This window comes from Parus major, chromosome 3, assembly GCF_001522545.3.
Source record: "Parus major isolate Abel chromosome 3, Parus_major1.1, whole genome shotgun sequence".
Classification (NCBI taxonomy): domain Eukaryota; kingdom Metazoa; phylum Chordata; class Aves; order Passeriformes; family Paridae; genus Parus; species Parus major.
Window position 1 is genome coordinate 55,772,268 of NC_031770.1, and position 19,458 is coordinate 55,791,725.

At 41.4% G+C, this 19,458-nt stretch overlaps 2 protein-coding genes across 9 annotated transcripts in view; one reads left to right on the forward strand and one right to left on the reverse strand.

Moving 5' to 3' along the window:
* Window positions 1-124: 124 nt before the first annotated feature.
* On the reverse strand, window positions 125-10,612 carry ARMT1 (acidic residue methyltransferase 1). Of its 4 annotated transcripts, none has more exons than XM_015621093.3 (5): window positions 10,534-10,612; window positions 8,151-8,256; window positions 7,374-7,615; window positions 5,724-5,889; window positions 125-4,777 (listed from the first exon to the last, which is right to left on the reverse strand). In XM_015621093.3, the coding sequence occupies exons 3-5, from the start codon at window positions 7,406-7,408 to the stop codon at window positions 4,010-4,012; spliced, it is 969 nt and encodes a 322-aa protein (XP_015476579.2). In that variant the 5' UTR covers window positions 7,409-7,615; window positions 8,151-8,256; window positions 10,534-10,612; the 3' UTR covers window positions 125-4,009. The 4 variants fall into 4 exon arrangements, with proteins under 4 accessions (XP_015476579.2, XP_015476580.1, XP_015476582.1 ...); XM_015621094.2 differs by lacking the exon at window positions 10,534-10,612 and adding an exon at window positions 9,603-9,679 and having other exon boundaries at window positions 308-4,777; XM_015621096.2 differs by lacking the exon at window positions 10,534-10,612 and adding an exon at window positions 9,204-9,369 and having other exon boundaries at window positions 308-4,777.
* Window positions 9,802-19,458, forward strand: part of RMND1 (required for meiotic nuclear division 1 homolog) — a 20,542-nt gene continuing 10,885 nt past the window's right edge. For 2 of the 5 annotated variants that reach the window (XM_015621101.2, XM_015621099.2), the window contains exons 1-3: window positions 10,801-11,056; window positions 12,499-13,013; window positions 16,952-17,060. In XM_015621101.2, the coding sequence (XP_015476587.1) occupies window positions 10,906-11,056; window positions 12,499-13,013; window positions 16,952-17,060 (775 nt within the window). In that variant the 5' untranslated portion in view covers window positions 10,801-10,905. Of the gene's footprint in view, window positions 9,873-10,800; window positions 11,057-11,152; window positions 11,316-12,498; window positions 13,014-16,951; window positions 17,061-19,458 lie in introns of those variants that run through there. The other 3 variants (XM_015621103.1, XM_015621100.1, XM_033512761.1) reach the window with 3 other exon arrangements.

Genomic DNA, 19,458 nt, shown 5'->3' on the forward strand with positions numbered 1-19,458 from the left:
GTTTTCAAAACCTTTTTTAGGGAAAAAAAAACCAAAACAGAAACAAGAAAACAAACAGTCCATGTTATAGGATGTTTTCCCTCACGTATGTTCTGCCACTAGCACATGGAAAGAAAAGGACCACTTTAACCAGCACATTCTGAGTTTTATTTTAAAATCCTTAGATAAGTGTTAGATGAATTTCAACTTACATTTTGCCTTAAATAAAAATAATTACAAGCTTTTGTTCTGTAATTTTGGGTAAACAGAAAGCTGGTAAGCAAACAAACTTTAGTGAAAAAAACCCAACAGTTCTGTACAAGATTCCATTTTGGAATTTTTATTTTAGACACAATTAAGGGTTTCTTTTTAGATTAAAACCATTTCATAGAGTAATTTTCATGCAACAGAGTAAACTTTTTTCCCTATGCTGTTTGACAGCACAGGAGATAAATGTTCACATGAACAAGCTGTTAACCATGAATGCAAATAACACTATGAACTTTAAAGAAACTATTTCAACAACAACAGTTATGATTCATGGGATACCAGCAAGGTGTGTAAACCTAAGTGTTTTGGAAATACTTTAGTTGCAGCAAGAGTAACACCAAAATATTTCCATTTTTGCTGACAACACATGGAGCACCTATCAGTTCTAGAAGTGATTCTGGAAATGACACCATCACCTGCATCAAGCTTAGTAATTAATTACCAGATACATTTAAGAGATTCTCAATTATTTTTAAGGTTTTGAAACTTTAACTGGAGTACAAGTAGAGTAAATATTAGAAAATTCCTTATTATTGTCCTGTCTTGTTACAGAAGAACATTTTATGATACCTATCCCTTGCATCTGTATCTTCCAAAACCTCACAGAATAAATATGCTTTACAGGTTTAGGCATAAAATCTGTTTAGGCATAAATTCTGTTTCAAAGAAAAAAAAAAAAATCAGAAACTAAGACCTGAATTATTTTAAGCTGGCTTCACCAGCCACTGAAATAGTATAACATCTGTCTTGCACAAAATTATATAATTTATTTCAATATTCTTACAAGCCTCTAATTATACAATCAATTTATTTTCCACATCAAACAATTTATTTTAAGAAACCTTATATACATAAGAAATTATTGTAGATATCTTACATGGTAACTTATCAAGTATTCAGACAGATGTGTGTACTGCCTTTCACTCTGCCTGTGACATTACTTTCCTCCTATTTCATCAACAATGAAACTGACTTACAAATACAGTTGTTCAAAAGGTAGAAGACAAAAATAAAAAGTAAGAAACATTTTTTTGTTATGATCCTCAGAATTACTGAAAACGCCTTTGGATTTTGCCATAAATATTCAAACGGCATATGAAATTAAAATCTCAAAAATTTGGATGTACAAATCAGTAGCTCCTGAGTTACAGTGTAGAAGCATTTTGGGCAATCAGTTGTAACACAGATGTATAGAAGGAACTTTCTCAAATACTCAAGTAAAAAAAAAAATGTATTATAGCACATGCTATTGTTCTAACAAATGCTTCAGATTATGTTTTTAAATTCCACCTAAAAGCGATAGGTTCATGCTGCCATTTCATGAAGCTGTATTACAAAGAGTAATTAACACTGAATAGCTACAAAAGCATTTCTTATTTTCAAGTAAACTGTACAAACCCATCAGCAGAGCACTGTGCCTCACTGCAATATGTCTCCACAACCTTGTGGTGTCATGGGGGACTGTAACACTGCATTTACAGCAACATTGATGTTATTTTTTTCTTTTTTTCATATAATCAATCAAAATTTTACAAAAATATAGCCAACAAACATAAAAGCATGCTGCATATTCAGTTCTGCCTAGAGACAGCACTTTGCAATTACAGCTATAGAAGTCAAGCATTTGGAAGCTATGGCTGTGCATTCCTTACACAACCACATAGTCACAACTGTGTATTGCCACAAACTTCTCTTTGTGAGGGGAAAAGATGGAAAGTGCACTTTTAATCAACTGGAGAATAGAACTATTTTTTTTCAGCATGACATCATGTCATACATTAGCATTCACATGCAAAGTTAAGAATTTCATGTCTTGTAGTAATCTTTATAATTCAGTAATACTGAGCAAACGCCACCGCACCTCCTAATAGATTTTGTAGGACTGTATTTATCATAACTTCATGCTATTAATCTTCTCTGGTCTGCATTATGAGGTCTCAGAAGTAACAGCCTGAAAGTGCCCTGGGCACAGGGACACATTAACAACCAGTAAAAAACTAAATCAAGTTTCTTAGCATGCGTAAGGATTGTGTAAGAGGCAAATGTATTTGTCAAGGGTGGCCTCAACAGTGACTTTCTCTTCTTGTCCATTATACACTTTTAAACCTCTCCAGCAAATTAAGTCAACACCTTACAAACAATCTGAGTGCAGGCAAAGCAGATTTTGTCTCTCTGAGCAAGGTATTGTGTTCTTATTCCACAACTTCCATCTCTCAGTTTTTGACCCAAAGCTGTTGCTTCAAAATGCACTTGAAACAATTTAACAGCATTTTCAGAGGTCGGACACTGAGGCTCCAATGCACAGATTCAGTGTCCTTTACACATTTGATCAAAGCACTAAAGCTGGAGTGCTGCTGAGCTCTCTCTGGTCAGAGAAACCTTCAGCAGTCTGACCTTCAGCTTTCTTGACTGGATTTCTAATTTCTGCAGTTCAGTCAGGTGCCTAAGGATGAGGATGAATTCACCCTGTAGGAGGCATTAAGTCAAGGATACAAAGGAGATGAGAGCAGTAAACCCCGGTCTCAAAATTATAACCCTCCCTACAATTGCCTCATAAAAATCCTTACATCTTTGTTTTTGAATACTTGACCTTGGAACCTTAAAATACCCTTCCAGTTTTAAGAAGAAAATAAACACAAATAATAAATGTCATCAGCATTTGGAACATATTTTTCCACTGTATAGATCTCTGTTGTATGGACATAATGAGCAGCAGCTTTGGAGACCAGAGTAGAAGAGTAGAAATGGGCACCTAACAACTCCAGTTAACCTGTATGACATATGCTTCTCTACCCTGTACTTCTCTGTGCAAATGGGGCTGTATATCCTCCCTGAAAATTAAGGCAACCTTCTCAAAAAACAAACAAACAAACAAAAACCCCCGAGCAAATGCATTTGAAAAATAAAAATAAATACCTCAACAGAAGGAAGCAGCAGTGCTTGAATCTCATACATACGCTGCTGACAGGCCACCTGCAGATCAAGTCTGCATTAAATCTAAAATCCAATTAATGTAACTGCTTGGCTCTCATTCATTTTCTGTTTGGGAAGGCTTTTCTGTGTGCTTCTTTTTTGGTAGAGCTTTGTAAATAGACAGTATCTTCAATATTCTTAAAATGAGATTGTCCTGTCTCCCACTAACCTTTGTACCAGATGGGACAACTCTCCCTCAGGCAAACTGGCTAACATTCACTTGTGCTTTAAAATTGAAATTCAATTTCCAATTCTACATGAATATTTATAAGCTGTCACCCAATAACTTATCACTTAATGTAACACAAACTACACTCAAAACATCAGAAGAATATGTCTGTAATTAATTTCTGAATTCTCTAAAATAGTAACTTTAATGCAATGCATGGAATGACGTGGAGCATAAATTATTCTGAAATAAGTAAATTCACGCTTATGTGGCACTGGGGAAATTGTTTCTGAAGCAAATTTTTCACTTGTTAAGCTTTCACTCATTAAACTCATACTCAGTGATGAGGAAAAAATAATAAGGACAACTAAATATTCATCTTAAAGATCTTCTGACATTGGACATTAGGAAAACAAAATGTATTGAAATGCACATTAATTTACGTATACAAAGACAGTTTATAAGTTTTTGCACAACATTAAAGTCTTCCACAGGACAAAAAGAACTAATCACTTGGGAAGAAAAAGCACAAAAAAAATCTCTACTGAAGTCAAGCATGGAACAGAGAAAGCAATTAAAGTCAGACTTAATCTCTCTTTCAGATTACAGATTATTTGACTAGAGACCAGCATCAAACTGAATTACCCCGTATTTTCCACTTACCATCCAGTCAGGTTCAGAAGCCTGAATTTGTTCACCTTGTCCAGGTTTCAGGCCAACCTGAGTGTCAGATTTCAGTGTTCTCAAACTACAGAGAGGCGCAGGATGAAACTTATTCAAGGCTTGATGAAATGTGACACTGTATTCCCATTTTCTATCTCCTGTCAATTTTCTATAGTTTAGATCACCTTTGAAAAGGAGCAAGTTTGACTTCTGTAGCTCAGCATATAAGTCAGGAGCAACTTCACTCATACTGGAAAAATCATGTGGTAAAGTCCAAAACATGTGGTCACGGAAAACCCAAACTCCCTTTTTCAAATTGCCCTCCCAGTTTATCCCACATCTAGACATCCACATATGATTAGCTGACCCCAGCTGTTTAATAGTCCAGTTAAAATCATGCTTTGTGGTATCTGATACATACCATGGAATACTTTTTCCATGAAAATAGACTTCATCAGCTAGCTTTGATGATAACAAGAAATCAGCCAACACAAGATCACTTACAAGTTCAAATCCAGCATTATCCAGGATTATGTCAACTCTAACATTACTTCTTTCTGTTCTATTTTTTTTGGCATTTACAAGAAGTGACCAAACTTTTTCCATATCATTCACTAAGATGTAAGGTACCATGTTTTCCAGGGATTGCAAGGGACTAGATTTCTGAGAGCTGTCTTCACCAGCTGAAAAAGAAAGGTCACACTTATTGCCCCATAATGACACCTAGAAGGAAAAAGAAGAAAAAACAAAACCATCATTTACTAAGTCTCACTGTAGTTACATTCTCAACTTCACATACACTGAAGATTTTGTTCCCTTTTTTTTGTTTGTTTTAGGTAATAAAGGTTCTGATTCCACATATTCTTCCAAGCTTTAATAAAACTCAACTTCTTGTTCTTGGTATCTCAACATAGACAAGATTTCGTGGAAGAAACCAAACAAAGCTCTGTATTTACACAGGCATCAAAGGTGACAAAGATGAAGATTTAGGTGAACATAAACACACTGATCACAAAGCTCAGAACAGAAATATTCTCCATACTGCAATTCCAAAAAAGTATCAGTGGTAACACAGAAAAAGGAATAATAAAAGCAGAATAATTTTTTTACTACATGCACCCAAATAAGTATTTTAGATCTATGTATTTTAAGTACTCACTAATGAGCCCTTTGTAAAGATTCATCAAATACTGGGCGAACACTGTTGCCAGCTAATGGACTTATTTGTAATCCTACAGTAGTTTGGGGTTTCTATCCACAGGCACTATATTCCAAGAATAATGCTATTATAAAGCTTTTAAACCACTTCTGACCCAGACTGACTGCTATTTTTTTCTCCAAAAACATTTAAAGTGCCAACTAAAATTATCTGTTTTAAGAAATTATAGGTAACTTCAAAAAGGTCATCTGGAATTTAACTTAAAATGTTTGAGAGATTTTGAAGGAAGAATTTCTGGGTTTCCATATACACAATGAAGACCACCAGTTAATAAAAGAGTGTCACATTTAATACAAGTTCCCAAAATAGAAATATTTTCAGAATAGCAGCAATACAGTAGGGCTATCAGGACTTCATCACACTTTTACAAACAAAAGATCTATATCTTAATTTCTACATGAAGTTCAAATTCTTTGTTTTCAATTCTTGTGTTAAGTTCTATCAGTTTACCTGCAATAGCTTAAACAGCTCCTCCTGAAGCTGCTTTTCATCTAGATCCTTGATGTTCTTAAGAAGTTCCTGAAAGTAAGTGCATAAGGCAATAACAGCTTCTTGGGATTCAAAGAAATTTTGAGCCTTTCCTTCTTTAAATACATCAAAGTTGTCAATAGGTGGGCTAAAAAGAGAAGAACAAATATGTTGATATACTTCCCACATTCTCCATTACAACACATGCAGAGGAGCCTCAAAGGTCAGCTTTTTTAGACTGTACTACAGACCCTAGTTAGATTTTCCATTTCTAATTTGTCATACTAGATTTTCACACATCTTCCTAACTGCCTAATATTGCATCTTGCTAAAACAGACACTATGCAAGGCATCTTTATATAGCAATATATTCTGAATGTGAACAAGTATTCAATCACAGCAACTCTGGGAACTGCACATGCAGTGATCATCTTGAACTCCAACCTTCAGACAAGAGAATTAAAATTTTAACATGTAAGTGAACTAAAGTAAAGAAAAGCTGGCCTGATTTTAAACATGTTTGTGTGTGCTGGAATGTACTTCCCATACCGAATTCTGTTCCACTGATAGGAAGTTATTCCTATGAAAGTCTTTACTATGATTTCAGAAAATTACCATGACAAATGAGAATGTTGTAATATATAAAAATTATAGACCAATCTCTTATGAGACATATTTCCACAATGACCTTTCAACAAATGATTGAACTTCCATCCAAGTTGATGGATTTAGTTGCTTAAGAGCAACTAAATAACAGAGATCAAGAAACTTAAAAGTTAATAATGAAAAGTATCTGTTCAGCTTTTAAAGTGCAATCCAGCAGATCAACCTCATATTTGAAGCTTTTGGTACAAGAGTTCAAATTACATAACATACCAGTAGAAACTGAGTCCCAGTACTGTGTTTGCATCTCCACAACACCAAGGGTAAATCCAGTACTTGCGAAGCTTTCAAATTTTTTTGGCAGCAACAGGATCTTAAACTGTTCATTCCTACCCCATGACATTGTACTGGCACATCTCCATGGTACCAGCATAACAAGTTTTTCCTGCCCAGTTATTTTTAACCAGTATCAGCTCCCAAAGTTCAATGCAACACATGGTCTGCAAGCACTGCTGTAAGAAACTGGTGTAGAATGAACAACAGTTAAGATGGGTCTACTGCTGTAAGAAACAGTTCTCAAATGGTAACTTCTGATTGCAAGTGGCAAAACAAGTTAGAATTCCCAACAGATTTGTGGCTCTCATATTGTTTAAGGCTTAAGAGAAAGCCTTATTCTAGAAATTCTAGACAAATTGTCTACAACAAACCTTGTAGAAATGCTAGGTGATTTTCATATCTCAATTCACATTAGTCTGCAAGGTTAAGCTATACAGCCAAGCTCAAGAGTTTTCTTGTAAACCAACTCAGCAAAACTGAAGCATAAAAAAATTAATAAGCTTCAAATTCAGGTGAATGTAAGAAGTAAAAGTATTAATGTTAAATCTGAGGTGCAAGATGAGGAAAAATGAATATGGTAAAAGCTTAAGATCTTCCTTTATCTCACTCCTCAGATGTTTTTCTTTTTCCCAAAATAAAAATGGGGAAGAGCAATGTTTTGTGAAATATTACACCAAGCCAGCAAATACTTACTTCTGTGCTAATGCTGCATGGATTCTTCGATACATGTAACACTCGACATACAGCCAAGGGGACTGAAACCAACTTGGTTCTCCATTGCTATTTGGTAAATTTCGTTGGTAGTCCAGGTATTGGTTCCACAATGCAGCATCAGGCAACTCATCTTCCAAAGGGGTCACTGGCTTGTCTGTTTGTAGCTCATTCCGCAGTTTGGAGAGGAAAGATATAGCTCTCTTCTCTGCTTCAACACCCTTCTGAAAGAAGTGGAGAACAAAAGTTCCTATTCTGTACATTTATTCCTGTAGAGACACAGATCAACTGTTCATGGAATGTGTGTTTTTTTAACTGCCTTATGAGAGTCCCTGACAAATTACAGCTTGCTTCAACAAAATTTATTTTGATGAATAAAGCTCATTTAGGATCCAAGATCCTAAGATGAATTCCCTATGGAACTTCTTTTTAGATTGGACTTTTTGCTTATTTGAGGTGAAGAAAGTATTGAAACACAGTCATGTTCAGAAGGTGTTACTGTCTATCAAACACTGCCCCGACACAAAATCCCAAGTAAGTAATGCAGTTGCAGAAGTGACAGATCAGAAGGAAAAGGTTAGACAGAAAGGTGTATTACAGAATTAATCGAAAATAGCTACTAGAAAGAAAATTATTTTTAAAAAAAATCAGGCAAAAGGATTGAGACAAACAAGTCTCATCAGTAAAAACAAGGGAGAGAAAGGGTATCAAGGGCTAGAGGGGAACAAACATCAGGGAAAATAGGGACCTTACTCTTACCTCACCATGTTCTTCAAAAAATTCATTCTTATGTCGATGCAAAGTATCAATAACTCTTGTGAGGATTTGGGGAAGTCTGTCTTTAATTGTAAAATATGCAAAGGACCTAAAAAAGAGAGGATCAATATTTTATTATTGTCAGCAATAATGAAATGGCTTCAATTTTTAAAAACAAATGCAAGGTCTTTGTGCTAGTTTGGGCTGGGGTAGAGTTAATTTTCTTCACAGCAGCTGGTATGGGGGCTGTGTTTTAGATTTGTGCTGGAGACAGTGTTCACAACAGAGGGGTGTTTTCCGTATTGCTGAGCAGGGCTCGCACAGAAGCCTTTTCTGCCTTACCCCACCCCAGCAGCAAGGAGGCCGAGGGCGCACAGGGTCTTGGGAGGCGACACAGCCAGGACAGCTGACCCTAACTGACCCAGAGGCTATTCCAGACCATATGGCGTCATGCTCAGTGGTGGAAACCAAGAGGAAAAGCTGGCCAGGGAGCCACTGCTTGGGCATCAGTCAGTTCCTGATGAGCAATTGCTTTCATTTGCCTCACTTGGTTTTCTTGGGTTCTATTTCTCTTTCCTCTTTTCATTACGATTTATTCTCATTTCAGTTATTAAACAGCTCTTACTTCAGCCTTACAAGTTTTCTCATTTTTACCCTTCTCATTCACTTCTCCCCACTCTGCTGAGCTGTGTGGTGCTTTGCCTCCAACTGGGGTTATAACACAACAGTATCAGAAGTGGTTTTACATGCCCTTGAAGCTATGGACAGCAATAAAAAACAAAACCAAAACGGAAAAAAATTTCAAACCGGTCAGGTTCTTGTGCCTGCTTTTGCAGATTATAAACAGCAGTCTTTTCAAGAAAAAGCTAAATTACTGGCCCTGCCAGAACAGCTAAAAGTCGCTGTTAATTCGAGGTTAAAACGCGACCTCCATCGCTAAGATACCCAGATGCAAAACTTGGGAAATGTAAAACCAAAACCACAGCTATCTGTTCAAAGTTTATCGCGTATCTCACATCAACAAGAAACGCACTCCCCATTATAGACTTGATTTACATTTTCTCCAAACGCTGCTTATGTACGAGGACAACGAGCAGAACGAGGCCAGCCCCACGGAGAGCGCACACCCGGCCCGCAGGACGATTTTTACTGTGAGATCTCCACCCGGTGGGTTGGAGCCGCGGAGCCGAGCACAGCACCGGCACCACCCCACAGCCGGGCCGGGCTGGTCACCGCGGCGGCGGCGGCAGCGCCGCGGCCACAGCGCCGCCTGCGGGCCCCGCGCGCCGCCGGCGTTGCTGTCCCCGCCCGCCCCTCCGGGCCAAGAGCCGCCCCCCGGCCCCGCCCGGCACCCGAAAACCTCCGCTCCCCGGCGGCGGGGCGCCAGACAGCACCTCAGCTCCCTCCCGCCCCCCGCCTCGCTGCCGGTGAGGAGCACGCCAGGCCGTGACGGACCCCTTAAACCTGCCCGACAGGGACACCGGGAGCGCCGGTACCGCCGCCATCTTGCTCCGCCCCCCCCGCGAGCCGGCGCGCCGCCCTCCCCCTGCCCCCTCCCGGAAGCGGGCCCGAGCGGCAGCCGGACGTTATTGGCGCGCGGGCCGCGCCCCGCCGCGCGGCGACGGACGGGCGGGGCGTGTCGGCCCGCGCGCCCTGGCGGGGCCCGGCGGGCGGTGGGCGGGGCCGCGGCTCGCGCGGCGGAGAGCGGCGCGCCCCCTCCCCCAGGTCAGTGCTGGCGCGCGGCGGCGGCGGGAACCGCCTCGCCCCTCCCGCCGCGGCGGCGGCGACGGGCGCGCGCGCGGGGCGGGGGAAGGGAGGGGAAGGAGGGCCGGGCCGGCGGCGCAGCGGGTGCCCTTGGCGGCCCCGCGCGTCGGCCGGAGCTGCGGCGGAGCCCGCGCTGCGGCACGGGAGCGGTGCGCAGCCCTTCCCGGGACAATCCCGGGGCGGTGGGGCCTGCCGCAGCGGCCGCGGGAGGGGTCTGGGCAGCCGAGTCGGCCTCGCCCGCCTTGCGGGACAGTTGAGATCCTGCCGCGAGCGGGAGCGCCCCGCGACGCTCCTCACGAGGAGGGCGCAGTTTCGGGGCGAGCCACGAGCCCTGCCTCTGGGTTTGAGGGGTGATTCCCAACCCCGTGCTTCCCCCCACCCCTTGGTGCCGCTCATGGCGGCCGGAGCGGGGCGGCTGCCGGGCGCCCCCCACACCCCCCGTGTTCGGGTGTCGCTGCGCGGAGGTGACGCAGCAGCGGTGGAGGCCGCGGGCCGGAGGGGGGGCGGCCCCCCGCGCGCTGGCGGCGATGCTCTCCGCGCCCGCCAGGGGCGCCCGTCAGGCGCGCACGGTGGGGGCGGCCCCGGCGGCCTCGCTCTGCCCGCGCGGGTGGGGCGGCCTCACCTTCCGATTGGTCGACTGTCGGCCCGCTGTGCCCGCCCCTCCCGGCACGCAGCCAATAGGAGTGGAGCCCTCGATCCTAGCTTCCCTTCCCCCGCGGCTCCGCCGGGGGCGGTGCTGCCGCTGTTTTCCTTGGAGCAAAGGACGGCAGTGCGGGGGCAGGGAAGAGGCGGAGTGTCCCGGCGCCCGGGGCTGGCGGGCCCCAGGGGCAGCTGGAAGCATCTGGACTGCGTGGGCAGGGCAGGGCTCGCGGGCTGGTCTGTGCCGGTCCCGTCCGCCCGCCGGCGGAGCGGGCCCGCCCTGTCCGTACGTGTCGGTGGCTGTGGCGCAGCAGGCCGGGCCGGGGAGGCATGGGGCGTGGCTAAAGTGTGCCGCATGCCGAGGAGACGATCGAAAATAAATCCCCAGCTCCATGCCGGCTGCTCGGAGGTGGCGCCTCCTGTCCCGTTGTGGTCGCCCTTAGTCCTGCTTTCTTCATGGATTGCTGTGTTCCGCTCATTCTGCCTTGGTGCCTGTGGTGCCACAGGTCCGACGCTCAGGCCCCTCGCTGGAATTCAGTCTATATGAGTTCTCTTTCTTTGCAACTTACTGTAAGGCTGTGCAGTTGAAAAATCATTCCTGGTATTACTGATCCGGGATGAGGTTTTGTTGGCTGGGAAAGCCAGCAAAAGCATTTAGAGTCTCTTTCTGCCACTTACCACACACTTCTGGAGACTTTACCCCTTGCCCCAGCTCTCCACCACCTGGGTTACAGAGTTTCTGTCGGCTCTTTTTTTATCCAAGAGGTATCAGCCCCTTTAAAAAGATAAATATGCCTTGTCCTGGATAGGGTCGCTTTTTAAATAGAGAACAAGTTTAAAATGAAAATAATAGTTGGTCCCAGTAAGTGTGCCAACAACAGGCTTCTAAATTGGGCAAAAAACGTACAAGTGAAGAGCATGTAAAGATACAAAATTAATCCAAATATCAGTTCATCGAGGTATCCTTGTCAGGACAGAGGGCTTCTTCCACAGCACACACCATGATTTGCTCTTTAAATCAAATGTTTATTTGAACTATTGTGTTAAATATATTTTTAAGTATTGAAGATCCTCTTTCAGTTTTTGAAGAATGTTCACAAAGGGGCAGGGTTTTGAACTAGACAGCTTAATGACTTTTTGTTAATAATTTGCTGAGGACAGATTTTGTGTCATAAGGGAAATGTTCTTGATTAAGGAAACCAGATGAGGGCAGGGACTTGTCACTGAGTTTTTTCAGCAACTGAAACACATGCACTGAGGTACTGAGTCTGAATATTTTTGTTTTATTAGCTCACACAATGTAGCGTAAGTATAGTAGGGCTGCTCTTAGTCTGAGCTGCCAGCATAAGGACACTGTTGTGTTTCAGGCTGCATGATGGCAGGCAGGCCTGGTGGTCCGTGTAGCAGCAGGATGTTCTGGCAGGAGCAAGGCTGTGAGCCGGCTCCATTCTCGCTGTGGTCAGAACAGGTGGCTGGGGCTGGGTGTGTGATCAGCTGTTCATGGCACAGCAGCTGGAGCTGATGCTGAGCAGTGCGTGTGTTCTGTAGGTGACATTCCTATACAACCATGTAGTAATCTAATTGTTTTATTATATATCACAGTGGTTCACACATCTTTAACGTGTGTGCTTGCTTGCTCACAAGCAGTGGGGTTACTAAATGTGCAGGCTGCTGCACAGAATGAGCAGCCAAAGGAAAAGATGTCCGCTTGTATATTGACACAGCAATCGGTTCTGTTTTTTCACCACTTGCTGCAGGCACACAGATGTGTTTTGATCTCAGAGTATTTCAGTAGGATCAAAAAAATCCTTTTATTTCCACCAATGTGATGTGCTGAGGAGTACTAACACATGCAAGAGTAATATGGACCACCTTTTAGATAAGAGAAATAATATTATTTTTTTCCAAAATGTTGATGGATGATTTTGTTTGTTTGTTTTAAATACAGTTCAGAGGGAAGAAATGAGACTGAAACTTCTGCACCTTCAGACGAGATCTTTCCACATTTTAACAACAATATGTCAATGCCAAAGCTTTAACAAAACTGGATGTCTACTATTAAAGCCGGATAATGAAGTTGAAAGAGCGGCTCACAGAACAGCAAAGTCTTGCAATTTGTATGCACTGAAACCTGCGTTCCCTTGGTTGACAAGTCAGTATGTGCAAGTCAGGAATTGGCATTCTCTCCAAGGGTTTCTGTCCACTTTGGAAAGAAATACTTATTATCAGAGTGGAGAGGGTTTTTTCTCATCCTGGAGACGTTTGGGTGTGTCGATGATGGAAAACTACAGGCTCAATAGAGAGTGGATCATAAAGCTTAGGAACACATCATCAAGATTTTATGCAGTTGTATCGGCTGGTAAAATTGTCCCCAAACCCAATAACCAGCCAGTTAAGAGGCCACCAAAGGCACCGAGGACCAAGCAGCCATCCAGAACGAACCTGCCACTCTCAGACATGAAGGTGAAGTATAACATTTATACTTTATGTGACATTAAGGGAGTGTATCAATTTAATTTACATTCAGATTTGGGTTTAGATGAACATTTTAATGAAATTAGTGTAATTATTTGGTGATAAGGACTTCATTATTTACACTAGTGTTGGAGCTTTGCAACACTAGTGAAAACCTGATAGAAATGAATTTAACTTTCTCTGCATTTCTTTGCTTATCCAAATCTACATAGTTATAAGGTTTGAGTGAAGCAGAAATAAAAGTGAAAATTAATAGTATAAAATTTATATTCAGATTACGTTTCAAATGGGAAATGAATGTGCAAGTGCAGCCTGTGTTACCTGAGAAAGATCATTCCATGTGTAGAAATAGCACCTTGATTATCAGACTCTGAGGTCTGCAGAGGAGAGGCATCGACATACTGTTTCAGATACTGTGAGGTACAATGAGGAAGAACAGTGCATACTTGTAGCCATATCTCCTTAAGTTAGCTCTTAGCCAAGCCGTGCCTTAAATACACTTGAATGTAGGATTTCCACAGCAAATCTTGGTGTCAGATGCATTACCGTTCTCAGTCTAAAACAACAGAGTTCCAGGGTGTTCTTAGTAAAATAGTATGATGGATGAGACTAAAACAAGCATTGTGCCTTCAGTAATAGCTTCCACACTGCAAAATATATCTATTATGTGGTCTGCTGAATGTGAGCAGAGAAAAGTTTTACTGCTTGCCTTCTCATAGCTAAGCTTCTGATAAGTATTTTGTGTGATAAGCAGGGGGTATGCTTTAGTGTAACATAAAGAGGTAGTTGTGGACAATTTAGTTCCCACTCACATTTTTATGTTGCTTTGGAAGAGGAAAGTGAAAAAAAGTCCTGAAACATTATGTAATATTTCTAGCTTTTTAGTCATGCTATGACATTACATTTAGAGTTTGATTCTTCTTGGTTTCTTGGTTTTGGGCGAAGTAACAACATTTTTGAGGCTGTGAAATGACAGCATAGGATGTAAACAGTTTGTCTGACATTTTCATATATATGTGCAAGTAATATGCAGTGCTATTTTTAATTTTTTTCCATTGTGAAGAAATTGAGAAAATACTGCCTGATACACTGAAATAATAATACACTGCCCGAGGAAGCTTTTGCATGGCAAAATGCTGAGCCAGAAATTACCTCTAGTATTGCAGGCCCTAATGCCAAGGGCATTGCCTTAGGGACATCTCCTTGCCGTCTTCTCCTGCCTCTGGAGACAGCAGTTGCAGGCCCACTCCTGAGATTCTCAGTTAGAGAACCCTGCCATCTGTGGTGTTTTCTGTCTGGGCCTGACACCTTCCTTTTGCAGAGCTCCTGGTGAGTGAGGTCCTTCCCATCCTCCCAGCACTGCTCTTCATGTGTTTTTACAGGCAGAGTGCTGGGCACCAGCAGTGATAAATTGTTGTACAACGAGTTTTTCAGGATAGATAGAGGAGTTCTTGAAAGCAATTAAGTGGTTTAGTCAGTCCATCAATGAGTAGTACCACTACTTGGATAACCTGGTATGATCTGATGGCAGGAAAAGCCTCTGAGCTAATTCTTAACGCTACAGCCATCTAGCATAGAAACAGATTGAAATCCAGGCAAAGACATAGTATTTACTACACTTTAGATGAAGATGGATTCCTGTGGTGATACGAGGACTAAAGTTCATCCTGCAGGGTTTTTTTCTTAAAATTTTTTGTATTCTAAAAGTGGAAGAGAGGAACTAAGGAGAGTTACGATTCCATGAGCCTGTACAGTTCTTGAGGGCACGATGATACAGAAAATGAACTGTCAGCGTACTTAGCTGTCCTTAGGAGTACCCATCCTGTGTGCTGCTCTGAATAGAATCTCAATAATGCTGTAGGCAGAAAGGAGGAGGGGGTGAGTAGCTCGAGTTCCCTTCTAGCACCACCAGTACAGGTGGTTTTTGAAGTTCGCAGGTGAAAGTGATGTAGCAGAAAACATAGCATTAAGTTTGATCAGACATTAAACATGTCTATTTTAGGATTAGCTGAGTCACATGATTAGAGTAGATTTTTTGTCTGTACCTCCACTGGCACCCATGGACACATATTTTAGGTGTCTTAATCACAAATCATGCATAAGCCAAATGTTCTCTATCAAACAAGATTTTTGCAAATATGTGAGTGAAAGTTTATTTGTAACCAAACCCAAAAGTAGTTCATATCCAAAATGCATGTATCAGGCATGTAGCTTAGTGGAAAACCTCTGGTTGTAACTAAATGAGAAATGTAGCCATTGAAACTAAAATTGCAGCTGTAAGACAGAAGGTCAATCCTGTAGTGCATTTGCCTTGAAATGAAGAATAGCCCAAGTAATAAACTGTGGGAAGCACAAGAGAGCAGGATAGAGGTTTTCCAATTGTACACTAACTACAAGATGAGAATTTGCTCCCTTAACTCCTGATAGAAGAGTTTCATGGCAGAGCATGTGTACTTACAGTAACCAGAGCTTTTTGGAAGAATCTTCAGATTCAGGTGTATAATTGGCACTGATGATTTAATGATTGAGAATGGATTTATACAGTTGAAATTGTGATAATGAAACTTGATACTTCAAGGGAACTGAAAACACAGTTCTGTTCCATTGTTAATTCAGCCTTCTAGCAGAGTTGTGGGAATATGCCTACAAAACTGATCTCTGAATATTATAATTACTTTGAAAGCTTATTTTCTGCTCGTGGTTGCTGAATTAAGATGACGTGTAAGCAAAGCTTTGGATGTGAGAGTAGAATGTTGATATTAAAGAAGAAAAGTTCAAATGTGAGGTGGTGATTCTAATGATTGATGACAGGTCCTCTGCAGGGAGCAGAACCCCTCCTGCTCCTGAAGCCTTCCTATTTGACAGTGTTTGAGTGCTGCAAAAATGTAACTTGGATTTTAGGTGGAAGTGTATTGTGGGCCTAAATCCCTGAAGATGAGCACAGTTCTTTTGTTCATTTGTTGTTAGTTACATCCCCATTTGTATTAGTTACAAAAAACTGGGAAGTGACTGATCCACAGTGAGACATTGCTTTCTGGATATCTTCCACTACATTGCACTGAAAAACAATTTTGTAGGTTATAAGTGGTATCAGAACAAAGAAATACACTTCAAATGAGTAGTAGAATTTGCAAATGAGTTTATTGTGACTTGTTTGATTAATCAAGAAAATCTCACATCCCTTCGCAAGTCAGAATCATTTTTCCAGTTATTTCTTTGGCTATGACATTTCAGTTGCTTGAGATTGTGGGCTAGTGGGACAAGCTGGCCATGGTGTACTGTCTGACTGTGGTGTCAGTGGAGACCGCACAGTTGGTGCAGGATGCAGCTCAGGGCAGGGGAGGGACGCTGTGGATGTGTGGCACCTGCAGCTGGCCCGGAAGGTCGGTGACCTTCTGTGCTGCACTGGCTCAGCCCTCAGAAGTAGCTTGGTGCGTGGCAGAACACGATGTTTGTGGTTGGAGCTTCTGCTTGATAAACAGACCAGAGTAGTCAAACACCATTTATCTTTAAAACATGGGTGTTAAAACTGCTGTCAGGGGTGTCTTGCCTCTGGTTTCATTGGTCAGCCAAGTATGTCATAAGCCGTGGGATGGGAGAGCAGCAGCAAGTGCAGCTCTACTGTTCAGTTATTTGATTGGCATTTGGGGAAGAAGGGTTATGTTTGTGGCTCTGTCACAGAGTTTTTTGTCGTGACTTCACTCGTGCCACCTGGCTTATTCTCAGTGTGTGATTTGCTTTCCCACTTAATGAGGAGCAATTGTGCCTGTTAGTGTATGTACACCATGGACATCATGGGAATGATACCACAGAACAGTACATAAATGGAAATTGTCACTGTCTTAATAAATTTGAAGCAAACAGTTGTTTTATTACCATCTTGTTTCAGCCTTGCCCTAACTCAAATCTCTATTCCTTTGGCACAGAATCTGATGCAGTGCACAGCCTTTGCAACAGCAGATGAATATCATCTTGGTAATCTCTGTCATGACCTGACTTCACATGGATATGTTGAAATAACAAGTTTGCCTAGAGGTAGATTTTTGAAACATTAAATACAATCTTATATCTTGGTAAATAAAATAGGGGTGAGGGATATAATTTTTATAACTTTATGTATTCTTATTCTGATAATATCCTGGAATATATCATACTGCCTGTAAAATTATTGCTTTGCTTAAAGATTCTATTTGCCTAAAAATCCCCACAACAGAACCTTTCAGAATAGCAATATGAGCGGCTCTTGCTCTTACCCTTTGATAATTTTTCCCAACATAATAATTAATACCAGAAGTATAGAAAAATCACATGTATGCATGAAAAATAACTTTGGAAATTGACTGATACAGAGAATTTCTATAGCCATTCACTAACTGTTGCTTTTTGCTTTTAATTAATCTTTCAATAGTGAGGTAGTGCAGTATCAAAACAATCTTGTAATTTGAAGTGTTGAGTGTTGCATCTTCTTTCTGTACCCATATTTCTGTTAATGTAAATCACAGAGTTGGAGAGGACAGCATTCAAGAGGGAGCTTTCCTGACTAAGTGAAATGAAAAAGATACACAAATAAATATTTAGCTCTAGTAAATAGAATGCTGTTGATAGTTTTTTATGGGGCCAAGTATAGCCAAGAAATTGTTGAGTGCTTCACTTAGGTAGGCTTCAGCAAAATAATTGATTCTGGATTCCATATAAAGTATCTCTGAAGACCTGGAAAGTATGGCTTGGAAATAGCTGCAGTATATTACAAAAGAAAAACAAATGGATCTTATTATAGCTTAAGGAACCTTATGTCCTGGAACAGCTGTGATTTTCTTATGTCAGTAGTAGAATGCCTTTTCTTTCTTCCTTTGGAAGAACAGATTATATGAAGCTAGGAGAAGGACAGGCAGTTCATGGGCATTTCAGTAGGGCTTATGAAAAGCTCGTCTGCCTCTCAAATAATAATCTAAGTGCAGTAATACTCCAGTGGGTCTCTTTCAAGCATGAGATTTACTAATGATTGTCTTGTTCTGGAAGATGAACAGGAAAGACAATACCCACTAGAATATAGGCTTCATGTTCCTTTGTAATTTCTTTGTATTAAAACTAACCCTGGTTTCACAGCTTTGGGATAGAAACTTTGTACAACCCCCAGCATGACCATGAATTAAACATTAGTGTTGATGTTATTTTACTCTGGGAGTGTCGGTTTTGCCGGTTCCTTTTATTTCTTCATGATGTTTTTGACTCATAATGAGCACTGTTTATCAAAGGTTTGGAGGAAGTAATGATGAAAGGATATTGGATTGTGCCAGCAGATCTGAAGTGTTGTGATGGTTGGCATGTGCATGTAGCAGTGGTTGGTTACAAAGCCAAACACTGAATCTGGGAAAATAATTTTCAAAAATATTACCATACAGAAATCTAAAACAGCAGTTACTGTGTGAATTTGTTGCTTTGTAGTGTTTTTCCAAAGCATTATTCTTGTTTTTGACCTCTTCAAAAACATTTTAGAGGCAGATCCTGGATTTCCACTTAAAGCAGACCAAATTCTCATCAGTTGTGTGTGTTTTGGCTGGAATGGATAAATAAAGACATGGCTGGTATTTGAAAAGGCAAATGAGAGCATGTAGGCAAATGTTACTTCCATGATGAAGTCAAACTTCACACCTAAAACTGCTCTATTTATTCATCCAGTGTTTCTGAACTGGAATATCAAGTGGAAGAAAAGTCTTTTAAGGGATCATTCAGATCAACTGTGTGGTCCCAAACCATATATTAGCAAAAGTGTATCTGATACTTGGTCATGACTCTCTGCTGCCTCAGTCTACCTGGCCTCTATGGCCTGAGCACTAAAGCAGAAGGTAGAATTTGTACACAGGCAAAAGTAACAACACTTGATACCCTGTCACTTGACTTGAGATTTTCCTGCAAAGGCATTTCAATTTTTAAGGCCTAGCCGTTAGGCCCTGCAAAATCTTTGTGAAGTCTCACTTGAACTAGAAGTAGGGGGCTTTTCTGGTCTAGCTTCCACTAGTGCTGCAACAAAAGGAGTCATGCTGGTTTGAAACCATATCAGGACTTCCAAAACTTTATCTGTATTAGTGAGTGGCACAGTGGAGAAGATTTATAGAGGAGAAATCAAACCGCTGTTTTGAAAACCCAGCAACCACATTCTCTAAGTTTGGGGGTATTCTACTTGGACTAGCTCTGGTCTAATCCTTTGTAACAAATGTCCCATTAGTGGTAGGAGTACCACAGGAGCATTTTTTTTGAGCTTTTCTTTCATTTTAATTTAATGCAAAACTTCTCATATTTTATGTACTGTTGTGCAGTGCACATCAGAAGGGTGGTAGAGGAGGGTGGGTGAAGATCTTTTTCAAAAGCATACTTCTGATGTGCAGGGAAACACAGGTGTAGGCTCTCCTGTCTTGGGGGTACACTCTTTCAA

Excerpts from the sequence above, each read along its gene's own strand:
- ARMT1 (XM_015621094.2), bottom strand. The coding sequence starts at position 9,652 with ATGGCGGCGGTACCGGCGCTCCCGGTGTCCCTGTCGGGCAGGTTTAAG. Across the intron at positions 8,257-9,602 it reads CTGTCGGGCAGGTTTAAGGG|GTCCTTTGCATATTTTACAA; the intron begins GTCCGTCACGGC and ends TCTCTTTTTTAG. Across the intron at positions 5,890-7,373 it reads CATGCAGCATTAGCACAGAA|CCCACCTATTGACAACTTTG; the intron begins GTAAGTATTTGC and ends TTCTCTTTTTAG.